Source organism: Sorex araneus, chromosome X (assembly GCF_027595985.1).
Source record: "Sorex araneus isolate mSorAra2 chromosome X, mSorAra2.pri, whole genome shotgun sequence".
NCBI classification, from domain to species: Eukaryota; Metazoa; Chordata; class Mammalia; order Eulipotyphla; family Soricidae; genus Sorex; species Sorex araneus.
The window spans coordinates 203,042,567-203,057,930 of NC_073313.1; the positions used below are offsets into that span (position 1 = coordinate 203,042,567).

The 15,364-nt window shown below is 38.8% G+C and overlaps 1 protein-coding gene across 1 annotated transcript in view; it reads left to right on the plus strand.

Annotated features, from left to right (window-relative positions):
- The window catches only part of NOSTRIN (nitric oxide synthase trafficking), a 69,526-nt gene extending 55,828 nt beyond the window's left edge, over window positions 1-13,698 (plus strand). Inside the window, exons 11-16 of the mRNA XM_004601347.2 lie at window positions 2,896-3,004; window positions 4,570-4,658; window positions 7,385-7,510; window positions 8,713-8,827; window positions 10,505-10,594; window positions 13,365-13,698. Coding sequence (XP_004601404.2) covers window positions 2,896-3,004; window positions 4,570-4,658; window positions 7,385-7,510; window positions 8,713-8,827; window positions 10,505-10,594; window positions 13,365-13,537 — 702 coding nt within the window. The 3' untranslated portion in view covers window positions 13,538-13,698. The remainder of the gene's footprint in view (window positions 1-2,895; window positions 3,005-4,569; window positions 4,659-7,384; window positions 7,511-8,712; window positions 8,828-10,504; window positions 10,595-13,364) is intronic.
- The last annotated feature ends 1,666 nt before the right edge of the window (window positions 13,699-15,364 follow it).

The window sequence follows — 15,364 nt, forward strand, 5'->3', positions numbered from 1 at the left end:
CTATTGTAAACAGTGCTTCAATGAACACATAAGTGCAGATGTCATTTCTACTATACTTTTTTGCATCTCCAGAATATTCTCAGGAGTGGTATTGCTGGGTCAAATGGGAGCTCAATTCCTAATTTTTTGAGAAGCGTCCATATTGTTTTCCAAAAGGGCTGAACCAGTTGGCATTCTCACCACCAGTGAAGTAGAGTCCCTTTCTCCCCACATCCTCGCCAACACTGGTTGCTTTTGTTCTTTTGGATGTGGGCCAGTCTCTATGGTGTGAGATGGTATCTCATTGTTGTTTTGATCTGCATCTCCCTGATGATTGGTGATGAGGAGCATTTTTTCATGTGTCTTTTGGTGATTCAGATTTCTTCTTTAAGAAAGTTTCTGTTCATTTCATCGCCCCATTTTCTGATGGGGTTGGATGATTTCTTTTTGTGGAGTTCAGCAGTGCCTTGTAAATTCTTGATATCAATCCCTTATCAGATGGGTATTGGGTGAATATCCTTTCCCATTCTGTAGACTGCCTTTGTATTCTGGTCACTGTATCTTTTGAGGTGTAGAAACTTCTCAGTTTAAGGTAGTCCCATTTGTTTATCTCTGTTTCCACTTGCTGGGCCAATGGTATGTCGCCTTTAAAGATATCTTTAGCTTCAACTTCATGGAGGGTTTTGCCAACCTTGTCTTCAATGTACCTGATGGATTCTGGTCTGATGTTGAGGTCTTTAATCCACTCTGACCTGACTTTTGTGCATGATGTTAGGTAGAGGTCTGAGCCCATTTTTTTTGCATATGGCTGTCCAGTTTTGCCAGCACCATTTGTTACAGAGGTTTTCCTTAATCCACTTCACATTTCTTGCTCCCTAATCAAAGATTAGATGATCATATATTTGAGGATGTGTGTCAGGATATTCAACCTTGTTCCATTGGTCTGTGGCTCTGCCTTTGTTCCAGTACCATGCTTTTTTATATATTACCACTTTGTAGTAGAGTTTGAGGTTGGGGAAGGTGATGTCTTCCATCTTCTTTTTCCCAAGAATTGCTTTAGCAATTCGTGGGGGCTTATTGTTCCATATGATTTTCAGGAGTGTTTGCTCCATTTTTTTGAAGAATGTCATGTGTATCCTTATTGGAATTGCATTGAATTTGTAGAATGCTTTGGGGAGTATTGCCATTTTGACGATGTTAATTCTACCAATCCATGAGCTGGGGATATCTTTACATTTCCTTGTGTCTTTTTTATTTCTTGAAGTAGTGTTTTATAGTTTTCTTTGTACAGTTTCTTTACCTCCTTACTTAAGCTTGATTTTCTGAGGCATAATTGTGAAGGGGATTGCTTTTTTCATGTAACTTTATTTTTCTCTTATTATTTGTATATAGGAAAGCCAAAGACTTTTGGGTATTGATTTTATAGCCTGCAACTTTACTATACAAATCTAATGTTTCTAGGAATTTCTTGGTAGAGGTTTTAGGGTTCTCTAAATATAGTATCATATCATCTGCGAATAGTGAGGGCTCAATTTCTTCCTTTCCTACCTGAATGTCCTTAATATCTTTTTCTTGCCTAACCGCTATTGCAAGTACTTCCAGTACTATATTGAACAGAAGTTGTGAGACTGGGCATCCTTGTCTTGTCCCTGATCTTAGAGGGAAGGCTCTTAGTTTTTCCCCACTGAGGATGATACTTTCCATAGACTTGTGGTAGATGGCTTTGACTATATTGAAGAAAGTCCTTTCTATACCTATTTTGGTGAGAATTTTCACCATAAACAGGTGCTGGATCTTGTCAAATGCTTTCTCTGCATCTATTGATATGATTATATGGTTTTTACCTTTTCTTTTGTTGATAGGATGTATTATATTGATTGGTTTTCGAATGTTAAACAACCCTTGCATCCCAGAATTAATCCCACTTGATCGTGGTTTTATGATCTTTTTGATGAGTTGTTCGACCCTATTTGCTAATATTTTGTTGAGGATCCTTGCATCCGTGTTCATCAGGGATATTGGCCTATAGTTTTATTTTTTTGTGGTGTCTTTGTTTGCTTTTGGTATTAGGGAGATATATGCCTCATAGAAACTGTTTCGGAGAGTTTCTGTTTCTTCAATTTCCTGCAAAAGCTTGAGAAGAACTGGCAAAAGGTCCTCTTTACATGTTTGGAAGAATTCGCTAGTGAATCCATTTGGACTTGGGCTTTTGTTTTCCTGAAGACTTTTGATTACAGTTTCAATTTCTTTGATATTAATAGGTCTATTCAGGTATTCCAGATCTTCTTGTTTAAACTTTGGGAGATTATAGGAATCCAGCATACAGAATTTCAAAGTAGTCTCTGATGATCTTTTGAATTTCTTTGGTTTCTGTTGTTATGCCCCCCTTTTCTGATTCAGTTTATTAGGGTTCTCTCTTTATTTGTGAGCCTTTCTGGTGGTTTATCAATCTTGTTTATTTTATCAAAGAACCAGCTCTTGGTTTCATTGATCTTTCGGATTGTTTTTTTGGGTTTCCATGTCATTAATTTCTGCTCCAAGTTTTGTTATTTCTTTCCTTCTGCCTAGTTGGGGCTCCTTTTGTTGGTCCTTTTCTAATATCTTGAGCTGTGAAGTCAAGTTATCTATGTGGGCCCTTTCTTCCTTCCTGAAGAATGCTTGCAGAGCTATAAATTTCCCCCTTAGCACAGTGTTAGCTGCATCCCATAGGTTCTGGTAACTTGTGTCTTCATTCTCATTTGTTAAGGAAGTATTTTCTTAAGAAGGTCTGGCACAGATTTGACATTTGTACTAAGCAAAGGTTATTTGTCTTTTTAAAAACATGTTACTATCCATTAAGTTAAAGTTAGTGAAAGTTTTGACACAATTTGCTGTAGCAACCCTTAAATTGTCAACATCCTGATATTTTTCCTGAAGGAAGAAGATCTTAAAAATACCATGACTACGGAGCGACAACAATCTTCCATAAAATCAAAACTGCTGAGACTGCAAAGAGACATTGAGAAAGTCTCACGAGACCAGGAAGGTGTGTGATTGTCTCTATGAATGGCCCTGTTAGGGAAAGAAGTCAGAGTGATTTGCTTTTACTGACGGGGGCAGGGCTTGTCTCATTTAAAGGATCATTGTTGAACCCAATTGTCAGAATAAAGAAAAGTACAATAGAAGATGAAAACAAGCATTTAAAAATGACATTTTGGTCTCTTTGTGAAACTTGTGTAAGGGTACCATCTTTACCAGAAATATAGCTTTTTTTATGGTACAAGAAATTTACAGGAATAAGTGACAGTTTGGTTTTAAATATGCATGGTAAACCTCCTATGCACAGGCCTTCTGGCTCTCTTGCTTCTTTTTTTTTTTTTGAGGGGGTGAGGAGTGCATGGTCAGTGGTGCTCAGGGACCCTCCTGATTTTTCACTTAGGGGACACTCCTGGTAATACTTGGGGACCATATATGGTGCTGGGAATCAAACCCAGGTTGGCTATGTGCAAGGCAATTGCTTTACCCTGTACTATGGCTTTGGTTCCTTGTATGTTTCTTTTAAATCTAACTTTTCTAAATAATGAATTTAAGTTACTGTAAGTAGGCAGCTCTAAAGCAGTATAGTTAATATAAATGACTCTATAAGGCAATTCTGATAGGTAGAGCTTAATTTGTGTGAATCAGATGATTTATTGCAATGTAATACTTGATGGAAAATTCAAGAGAACATAATAGAACTGTAAATACCATGGGGCCTGTGAGATAGTACAGCAAGTTAGGCATTTGATTTACACACAGCAATCCTGGGGTTTGATCCCTGGTATCCTATTTGGTCCCCTGAGCACTGTCAGGAGTGTTTCTTGAATGCAGAGCTTGAAGTAACCCCTGAGCATCACTGGGGGGTGGTCTAAAAACAAACAAAAAATATCCTAATATTTACAGTTCTTAGTAACTGTGAATACTCTAATAACTGTAAATATCCTGATGGGGAACCTGACATTATGAATCCACCATGGGGAAGATAAAAAAATGATTCAAACATCCTATCTTGAAAAACAGAAATCTTTATGCATATATCAGTTTGTGTACCAACAGTTTTCATTGAAAGAAGGTTAAGTTGCATTGTAACAATGATTGTTGGTAAGGCATCACTCTAGGTAGGAAATGTGTGCTGAAAGTGGGTAAAGGACCAAACCTGATGACCTCTGAGTACTGTATTGCAAACCATAATTCCCGAATGGTGGGAGGGAGAGAGAGAGAAAGAGAGGGAGAGAGAGAGGAAGAGAGAGAGAGAGAGAGAGAGAGAAAGAGAGAGAGGTGGCAGGAGGAATATGAGGGATATTGGTGGTGGGAAATGTACACTGGTGTAAAGATGGGTGTTGGAACACTGTATGACTGAAACCTGATCCTGAAAGTGCTGTAACTGTGATTCAATTAAAAAAATTAATTAAAAAAAAGAAAGAAGGTTAAGTTGAATTGCAATTCCATACAAATACAGCTACAGCTGTTTAAGAAATCTTTCTAGGCTTAGTTTTCTGAGTATAATCTCTTCAAAGTTGGGCACACTGGGGATAGAATGAATGGTGACCAGCAGCATGGTTTCATTTGCAGGCCTGGAACGAATGCTAAAAGCCTACTCCAGTAGTTCTTCCTTCTCAGATGCAGAGAGCCAGAAAATCACTGCAGCCTTAATGGATGAGGTAAATATTTGCTGTGTTAAGCTTCCTCCATTTAATGATGAGTTATTTTTAGAATGTTTGTTTTCTGGCCCATTTGACCTCTGTTTGCTTTTCCCTTCTCCTGACATAGAACAATTTAGTCAGAGATCCTGTAGGTCAGCTGCTTGATAGGAAGACTGAGAGATCTGGAAAAACCCAAGTTCTTGGAGGTCCTTGGAAAAGAACTGAACCTCAAGTGTAGCTATCTAAAATAGAGTGATTCCTTCAGGATCTGGAAACCATATGTACTTTGACCCATTTAGAAAATGTGAACAAAAATTTAGGGTCTACTATTTTTTTTAACTCCAGTGTTGGGGATCCGCCCCATGGTCTCCCACATGGAAATTAAGTGCTCTACAGCTAAGTCCCATTCCCCGCCAGGGTCTACTATCTGAAAGGCCTGCATTTGGAACCCAAATCCTCCATTTACCACAGACCTGGGCCAGCATAAATTTCTCATCTGAAAAATGTAGATACAATACAACTCAAACTTTTTTGTGTGTGTGTCACACCTGCCTATCTATGCTGAGGGGTTATTCCTGGCTCGTGCACTCAGGAATTACTCCTGGCGGTGCTCTCGGGACCATATGGGGTGCTGGGAATCAAACCTGGGTCGGCCACGTGCAAGGCAAACACCCTACCTGTTGTGCTATCACTCCAGCCCTAGTCAAACAACTTTTGTGAGGTTGAAATATTATTGAGCAAATAATGCAGAGGAGAACTAAACTCTGGTGGTTACTAAAATGCTGTTTTCTGTTCATCTCTCAGTTCTCATTAGGTTCTTCTGTGAGTTAGAGAAAGGAAAGTGATGCTTACCTGGAAAGAAGAGGGAGTTTGGGGGAGAGGCAGGAACAGTTTCCAGGGAAATGGAGCAACTTGAGAGCTGACATTGTTTTAAGGAGAGAAGCAGGGGAAGCAGGGAGAGGCACCTCTAGGCCATTTTGTCAAGAGACTGGATTCCAACAACACTGTCCCCCTCCCCTGATGTCCTCCCCCTCCCCACACACCCCCTAATCTGGCTTTGGGAAGAATTAATGGACAAGTTAGTTACTTACTTTGGAGGAATCCACATTAAAAAGGAAGTTAGCAAGTTTGATTAAATTGATATGAAAATAGAAAAGAGCTGATACCCATTACCTGGGTGTCCTAGATAAAGTTTTTCTGCTGTGATTAGAGTGAGAGAAAGTTGACTGGAATGAATCTGACAAAAACTCAGGAAGAGATTATTTTTTTTACATGACACTGTTACAGGAAACAGCTAGATTTCTTGACTTTGTATGTTTTTAATTTTCTTGGGAACTTAGCTACCTAATAATTCTGTCAAACTGGTCCTTTCAAAGGTTCTTTAGTGAAAGTAGATGGATACAGTCATGTAGAGTGTGTCTTTTTTTTTTCAGCCAAGACTTCACTAAGAAATGAATTCTGTGGCATAACACACATACAAAATAAACAACTGGTTGAGTTCACAGAGTTGGGATGCAGCCTGGGAAATGATTTGATTTCTAGACTCATATTTGTGATCTGAAGAAGGAGAAAATGTGAATCCTCAAATAATGAGTGCCAAATGCCCATGTATACCCCTTAGTCATATTGCAACAGGGTGAGGAGATGCTCATATGACTGGCAGATTTTTGTGTTTACCAAGGAAGATTTCTTGAAGGAGGAAATTCTTTGTAACATCTAATGTTGGTAAACCAGGCATGATCTTTGAAAAACAGCTTCAGAAATTGCAAGTTTTTGAAATGAAATTGTACTCAGATAGTGGACAGGATGCCACATGAGTAGGGAATGGCTTATTCTATGATGTTCTCATATGCAGCTGAGGTCTAATAGTCAAGGTATGAGGGCACTTCTGATTTCATCTTAGATAAGCCTCATACAGTGTGTTGGTTTGAGTACAAGAGCCTTAATCCATCTGTTGGAGATGTTGGTTGCAGGACTGTGACCTCTGGAGTAGATAATGGAGTTAGTAAGTAAGGAAGAGGTAATGGTGAGAAGAAATTGAGTAAGTAGGCCTTTCTCATGTTTGGATAATATTACTTGAGTTACCTTGTCCCAATAGTCTGAAAATCAATTTTGTGTGTAGTTCAAGATCCAGTCGAGATTAGAAACTGGGAACACATTTTAGGCCTGATTCCTTGTTTCTATTTTCAAATACCTGGATAGAGTACTGTTTCCAGTTTCTAGAAGTGTTACCACAAACTTTCTAATAGAAAACCCCACTTTTCCAGAAAAAGTAGTAACAATGCCAACAACAACAACAACAGAGTCTACCTTCAATCATTTTAGTTTGATTCTAGTGATGCTAATTCAATTCACGTGATATAGGGCACTATGGCTCATTGACTCTCTTCATGGCTCGCTGAGAATACAACTTCCACAATCAAAACAAACCTTTCTCATTCCTCAGCAAAAAAGAAAAAAGAAAAAACAGGGGAAGGTTGTTGACTGCCACAAAATAATGACAAATATATCCATCAAGGTTTCCTGCACACAAGCAGACAGGCTAGGACACTCTCAACAGTTAAGCTTTTGCTCTGGTCTGCTTAAATGCGTTCATTTTTCTTCTCTATGGATATGTGCCTGTGAGTTGAATGAACTTTTCTAAACTGCATATCATTTTGAATGTTGTCCTGATTCCCCTTTATCAGCCCTGTTGTGTCTTATTTTCTACAAGTCACTCATATGGTCAAGTGATGTCTCCACAGACTAATCTGAAACTCGACCTTTTGCAAGCAAACTCCTATAAACTGTCCTCGGTGTTAGCTGAACTAGAGCATACACCCAAACCGACTCATTCCTGTAGTACCCACATCTTCAAGTGGAAAGAAAAGGTAAAACTTTAAGAGACTGGTGGTAATTTTTCTACAGGACTTGTTGGGTAGAGTGCTGAAAAGAGCATCAGGGTAAAAAGCTATTATGAATTATGTGTGCCTATATCCTAGGCCCCAAATTAGAGAATGTTAAGATAAATTTATTTCTATATCTTTGAGCAAAGCACAATTACTGTTTTTGTATTTATGAGGCATTAAAAACATTGTGAATTCCTTCTCACACCTTAACTTTATTATTTTAATATAACAAACTTCCTATTAATTGAAATGTTATTAAATATACTTAGTAATTAAAATTTATTACAATTTTAAGAAATTTTAAGTTAAATAAAATTACTTAAGGTTATGGGGCTGGAGAGATAGTGCAGTGGGTAGGGAGCTTGCGTTGCATGTGTCTGACCAAAGTTTGGTCCCCAGAACCCTATTATGGTCCCCTGAGCACAGAGCCCAGGGTAAGCCCTGAAAACTGCCAGATGTGACCCCAAAAAGCAAAAAAAAATTTTTTAATTTAATAAAGTTACTTAAAATTAAACATTTTAATTATTCTTTAATTAAAAGAACATTTTTTAAATTCACTTAAATTGAAATTGTAGTATTTATGCAGACCTAAATTGTGAGATTTTTCTTATGGTCATTCATCTCGTCTATTTACTATGGTAAATGAGACACGTACAATTTTAAAAACTCAACCATCCATTGTTTGACTCTAACAGCTAATGCAGAGTTGAATATAAGTGGCTTTTTGTTGTTTTTCATTCAGTATTCGAAGGGGAGCTCTAACCTTTTTGTAATAAGGGGGCAGTTGTCTTTGGAAAAGATTTAAGAACTCTAAAATGGTCTCCATTATTAGACAGAGTCATGATAATTTCACTTGCATCAAAGTGAAATTACAGTTAAAGTTGAAATTACAGAAATAATTCTGTGAGTGTTATTATTTGGCTAGAGGTACAGGTCAGAATGGCAAATATAGGATGTAAGTTAATAATTGTCTAATTAAAAATTTTAAATTTCAGAAATTAAACATTTAAGGTTTAGAAGTATATTGAATAGTTTACTTAGATCCTTTCCCCAAAAATTAAAAAAAGAAAATTTCCTAAGAAAACTCTAGAGGACAGTTACTTTTCATGAATACATATGGTGACAGTGTTGTTTAAAATGACGTTCTCTTTTTTTTGTTTGTTTTGTTTTTCCGCTTTGAGCAGCAGCAGACGCATAGCTATTTAAAACTCTCCAGGCCGTTTCTGATGAAGAGACTGGAGAATGTCGTGAGCAGAGCATCTTCTGTTAGGCAAAGCCGTCCATGTTCTTCCTCTCCAGGTAATCCTCTTCCCAGAATAGCTCTGGGTCTGGATCCAAAGCACATTGCTCCATTCACATTTTGTTTTCAGAGAGGCATGTTGACTTATATCAGTTCAAAGAAATTTAAAATTCCATTGACTGATTTGATTCTGTGAAAATGTTAGTTTTTTGTAAAAATGTAATACAAAGGTGGGAGGGAGTCCAAGGAGTGGGGGGTTGGGAAAATTGTTTGATAATGTGAAAAGGTAACTCCGATTGACTGCCATCCACAATAATTCAGCTGTCCAGCCGAGTCATGTGTTCATCCACTTCCCACTGCCTTTCATTTTGCCATATGGGAGCACCATCATTGTTCTTTCATTGTTCAGTTATAGGCACCATTGTCTTAACCTGACAATGGCTTGATGAGCAATTGGCAAAAAAAGTTTCATAAAACCCATATGTATCATTTGAGAAACTGTTCTATAAGACCCAGCTTGGTGGTAAGAAGCTTGTGCTCCTAATGTACCCTATTTGTACCTGATGGGGCAACACTGATGTATTTTTTCCGAAGGGTTACCACACATATTAGCTAAACAGTGTTAATTAAGCTTCTTCAAGAAACTAATCTACCTATAGCCTAATGATAGAAATACAAAAGACATTCTGAGAATGCAGTATAGGTGATGTAGTTGTATGAACATCTGTCACTGTCACTGTCATCCTGTTGCTCATCTATTTGCTCTAGCGGGCACCAGTAAAGTCTACATTTTGAGACTTGTTTTTACTGTTTTTGGCATATCGAATACTCCATGGGTAGCTTGCCAGGCTCTGCCGTGCGGGCATCATAACACTTAATTACATGAATGTAAATGGCACACCCTGGACTATGGTATGGCTCAATTTTTCTCAGCTGTGGGTCATATGATCCTCAGTAGGCCCCCAGAATATTCCAAGGGAGCCATAGGTGAAAATCATGTAAATGGGGAACCATGACACAAGACTAAGAGGCCAACTGGTAGGACGGAATACATGGGAATGAAACAAAGTCAGAAGGAGGCCACCCACAGGAAAAAATGGAGAAATACTGGCTGAGCTTATTGGACCACCATCATATTAATGTAGTCAGTTGTGCAGAGTAACCCGTGACTATATATTTAGGTTATCTTCTTTATTCTGACTGTATTTTTTACTACAGACTTATTTGCTCTATAATAATGTTTTTATTTATAAAATGTATGATTATATTATATATTATAGTCCACAGGCATAATAGTTACAAATGTTATCACTGTCACTGTCATCTTGATGCTCATCGATTTGCTTGAGCAGGCACCAGTAACATCTTCATTGCAAGACTTGTTACTGTTTTTGGCATATCGAATATGCCACGGGGAGCTTGCCAGGCTCTGCCGTGCGGGTGGGATATTCTCGGCAGCTTATTGGGCTCTCCGAGAGGGGTGGAGGAATCGAATCCGGGTCGGCCAAGTGCAAGGCAAACGCCCTACCCACTGTGATATTGCTCCAGTCCGGTTAACACAGTTACAAATGTTAATGAATCAAAATACATTATGGAAGACAAGCCAAATTTCCTTTTAAGAATATTTCAATGTTTAAGTTCTGCTGCACTGTGCTATTAAATAACCAAAGCACTTCCCCTTATATTCCTATTGCCTACTGACAGTGTTAGTAATTATCCCTTCATTCAACTTCCAGTCACCAGCATGGTGCAGCTCGGCAATGGTCTTTGCAAGGCTTTATATTCATTTCAAGCCAGGCAAGATGACGAGTTGAATTTGAAAAAAGGTAAGGGCCAATATCAAATAGTTTAATTGCCTTCCTACTTTGAGATTTTGAGTTTGAATAAAACCTCTGATTTAGGGTAGCGACTTCAGAAACCACTAACATGTCAGCTCAGATATATAATCTTGAAAGACAAAACCAGACTCCTTAAAAAACAAAGCACACTGAAAAATAAAGTTTATATCATAATAACATTTATTTAGCATGTATGAGATACCGAGAATTTTTGAAAGGATACTGTCCAATTTTTAATTTTCATATGATTCAGCTCAGGAGACTGAGATATGGAAAAAGTTAAGAACTTTATTTAAAGTCAGTTGTGATAAGGGCATAAGACATGAATCAGAAATAAAAGCACTGTAAACCCCAGTATTACACCAGCGAAGAATGTCAGTCATGGATGCCCGTAGAGATGCAGTCCCATCCATTTTCTTTCTATTTTTTTTTTTTTGGTTTTTGTTTTTTGGTGTTTGGTCATACTTAGTGGTGCTTCGAATGGAATTCCTGAGATCATATGGCGTGCTGGGGATTGGATAGTACAGCAAGCGCCCTACCTGCTGTACTACCATTTGTCCCTATTTCCAATCTATTTTTTGGTGGTGAGTGCCGCACCTGGCAGTACTCAGGCTTACTGCTGGATTTGTGCTCAGGAATTACTCTTGGCGGAGCTCACGGAGCCACATGGGATCCTGGGGATCAAATCTGGCTCTACCATGTGTAAGGCAAGCTCCTTACCTCTTGTACTATCTCTCAAATTTCCCAATCTATTTTTTTTTCTTTTCAGAAAATTGACACAGTTATGTAAAACTTCTGTTCATAGTTTAGTGTAAGAGTGACCCAAGCAAAGGACTCCGAGCTTAAAGTTTCTCAATTTGCTCCCTCAGTAAGGTGTTTTATGACTAATTGAAGGACTTGGACTTCCTCATTTGTGTCACAGATTTCTATTTGTTATGCAAATATATTATGTAATGGGTCATGTAGATCACAACACTATTATACAAGCAAATGTCACCAGTCTCAACTTTCTTTATGTGTCTAATTAGCAACTATATTCTGATGTTAAAACTGAGGCAGAGGTCTGGAAATGAAAAGGCAATGAGAAAGAGTTGTGTCATAGGAGAGGAGTAACCTTCAAGAGATGGTGCCTCAGGGTTAATGGAAACTCAAGATGAATTTTGCAGCCCACAACAGGGATACCACATATTTCCTGTGGTTAAAGTCTTCTTCCTTTTCAGTTTGCCAGTCAGACATAATTCTCTAGGCAATTACTTTTCCTGTGGGCTAGAAATAAGTAAAACAAACAGGGAAATAGAAAGCATGCCTTCTGCTTTCATTCATCTCCAATCAGCAATGCCTTTATTTTCAAATTTCATGTTATGGAAGTTACTTCATTACTCATTATGCCATTCTAAAGGGCACCTTCAAATAAAGAAACAAGTGTATAAATGAAATTTATATTTCCAAGTGAATTCACATTCCTCAGATGTCAGCTCAAACCCTGGGCTTCTACATTTGAATTATATAATCACACAGTAAATTGATCATCTTGCTTTTAGTGCTCTGTCAGTTGCAAAGTCATTTATATTTTCTCTCCTAAATGGTCCCTTCAAGTAAAAGGAGACATTGGAGGATTAGGGGAGTTGGCAATAACATAATGAATTATTTGTCTGAATTATGTTAATCTACAGACCTGAGACAACTCAATGAATGGAGATCTTAAACTGAGATTGATTTCCTGCAAGAGTAAATTGTGTTTTGTGACAAGAAAGATAGAAGAGGAATTATCAGTCTCCTAAGGAACAAACTACTGGGAAATAAAATGAAAGACTGAAAAATTACCTCAGAATGATGCTAAAGATAAAGTAGCTTGCAGATCCTGGGGGACCTGAATCTTTCCACTTTGACATGCAGGCAGCAACCAGAGAGAAAGGACTACCCCAAGAGGGATTCAGCTGAAGGATTTGGGGTATCAGATTTAGGTTATTAATTTCAGAATACTGGTGGTTTTACTGGTGATTTTTTTTCCTTAGAGAGATAAGAACCAGGTGTTTCTTAGAAATCCTATTCATTTGAATTACTACTTTAAAAAGTATTGTCTTCAAACTGCTATTTTATGAAAATTATCTACTTGCTCACTAGGAAGCTCCTTTTTGTGCAGAGCTGTAGGTTGAATCTTGTAACTGTGAAGTTGGCACAGTCCAGCCACTAAGAGATGCTGTCTTGATCTTAGGGAAAAAGTCTGATTCCTGGCACACAATGGCCAACTTTCCAAATTTTGGTGGCCACCAACACTTGAAACCAACACCAAGGAAAAGCTTGAAGATCGTGTTCCCATTATACTTAAAGTGAGCCAGGCAATATGAGAGTGACATAAGATTGAGCACATTTTTGGGGTTTATTTGTGTTTGGTTTGGGGGTCACAGTAGTAGAGCTGATGGGCCACTCCCAGCAGTGCTCAGGGGACCATGTAGTGCCAGGGATCAAATCCAGCCCAGCAATTTGAGTCATTTCCTCAACCCACAATTCTGTTTTTAATCACACTATTTTGTGACACAAGCTGGTCACCCATGATAATGTTCTTTGTCTTTGCATTATGCCTGATGCACACAAACTGCATTGGATAAATTTTGCTTCATCTAAATGAAATTACGTACATGAAATGATGCTGCCAAGCAAATCCTTGGAAACAAACTCTCCCTAGCTGCCTTACAGGTCTGGCTCAGGGGGATATCTCTAATCTGAGACCCATTTAGCCAAATGTTTATTTTCACAGGGGACATTGTAACTATATACAAGAAAAAAGAAGAAGGATGGTGGTTTGGATCTTTAAATGGAAAGAAAGGCCACTTTCCCGCAGCATACGTGGAAGAGCTTCCTTCAGATGCCGGGGATGCAACTGTACAGGCATCAAGCGAGGTTCCAAGCACTGCCTTACATTCTCTGTAAATGCTACAGCACCGCAGCAGCATGAATAAAGACCAATATTGTGAGCATCACAGGTTTATGATGTTTGTCAGTGGACTGTGGAGCTCTTCCTGAATGTTACACACTTTGTCCCTTAGTACTTATGGTTACTTGCTTGAAATAGAGAAGGGTGGATAGATGGAGGCAGGGAAGAGATTAGTGGGGATGCAGGGTGGGGGTGGGTATTGAGTTTTCTAATTCCACAAAGCCGTGGAGATGGCCTAATGCAATACCTTGGTTGCCTGAAGGTAGAGTGAGCAGAGGAGATGGAATGGAGAAAGAGAGTGAGAGAGAAGGAAAGAGAGAAAGAGAGAGAGAACAATATACAGAGACAGAGACAGAGACAGAGAAGAGAGCCTATGTCTAGGGCAAATTCAATTCTACATCTGAAGTGTAAGAGTTTTCTGGTAGCAAAACAGAGATTATATTTAAATGTTCTTTTCCTCTGGACTGGGGAGGCAATAGGCCATGGTAGGTGTATGAGAGATCAAGCAGAATTTAGATGAGGAATGACGCAAATGAAGTCCAAAATCAGAGCTTGGCAGAGTAGGAAAACCACTAGTGAGATATCCAGGGTTGGAGCCAGCTGTAGAAAGGATCAGAAACAAAGGTCTGTAGTCATGTGACCAGATGAAGTCCAGAGAAGCAGCAGGGTAGGGTAGAATGGGATTCTATTTGGCACCAGTGACTCTCTGAGTCTGGTTTCATCTATACCCAACCCATGACAGAAGTGTTGGGACAATAAGGTCAAGTGTGAGCCAGAGATGATTTGGAGTCTGAGAATGGGAGCACAGCAGACATGAAAGTGTCCGGGAGGACAGGATAAGGTCAGTAGCATCTGGAATTTTGTGGATTCCCTCCACCATGAGTGCCTTCACTTGGAAACTCCATATACAGGTCCAGACGCAAGAAAATGTGTATCACATGTCCTTCTCTACCGGAAGGGAGCATAAGATGATGCTTGCCATAACCATGTCACCAAACCCCATGCCAGGCTCTCTCACTCCAGGCGCCCCTGAGAGGGGTGGATGAGATCCCTCCTCATCCCAAGGGACCTAGCCCAGGCAGCCAAAAACCTTCAGAACCCAGCCATCACCTTACTCAAGTCTGCTCCACAATCAAGCGGAGCCTCACCCACGAGTGAATCTATCCCTGGATCGTGCAGCTGATACTTCAAACCACACACCCTACCCATACTCCAAGATTACCACACCACATTTGACAGGGTTCAAAGTAGGAGGCAACCAATCTTAGAGGGAAATATGCTTTTTCACACATACACACACATATATGTATATATATACATATATATAAAAGCACACGAGGATCAACCTTTAACAACATGTAAGTGATCTCTTATAGAGGGCTAAATGGCCTCTAGGTGAAATGAAACAATCTCCACGCTCTTTCCTCTAAGGATACTTTTTTGTAGCATTTTCAGCAGTTTTGCATAACAAACAATACAAAATATATTATTTCGGTTCTGCTTTGGGGCAGGAATTGGGGTTCGGGATGGAAACATCTGAAATATGGTAGTGGGAAGCTGTAACGGTGGTGGGATTGGTCTTTGAATATTAAATGTAATGAAATATTGTGAACTACTTTATAAAATAAAAAAAATTTTTAAAAAGAAGAAATTGTGTATCTCCCAACTAGGACATTGTGAAAGGAAGACTACTCTCAGGAGCTCCTTTATGAAATAAACTTTATACTCAATGTGAATCTACAATTTAGTTGGAGATTTCCAGAAACCTCTATTGTCAAAGTGTAGGATTTCAAGATTTATACGTCTCTCTCAAATGCCCTATA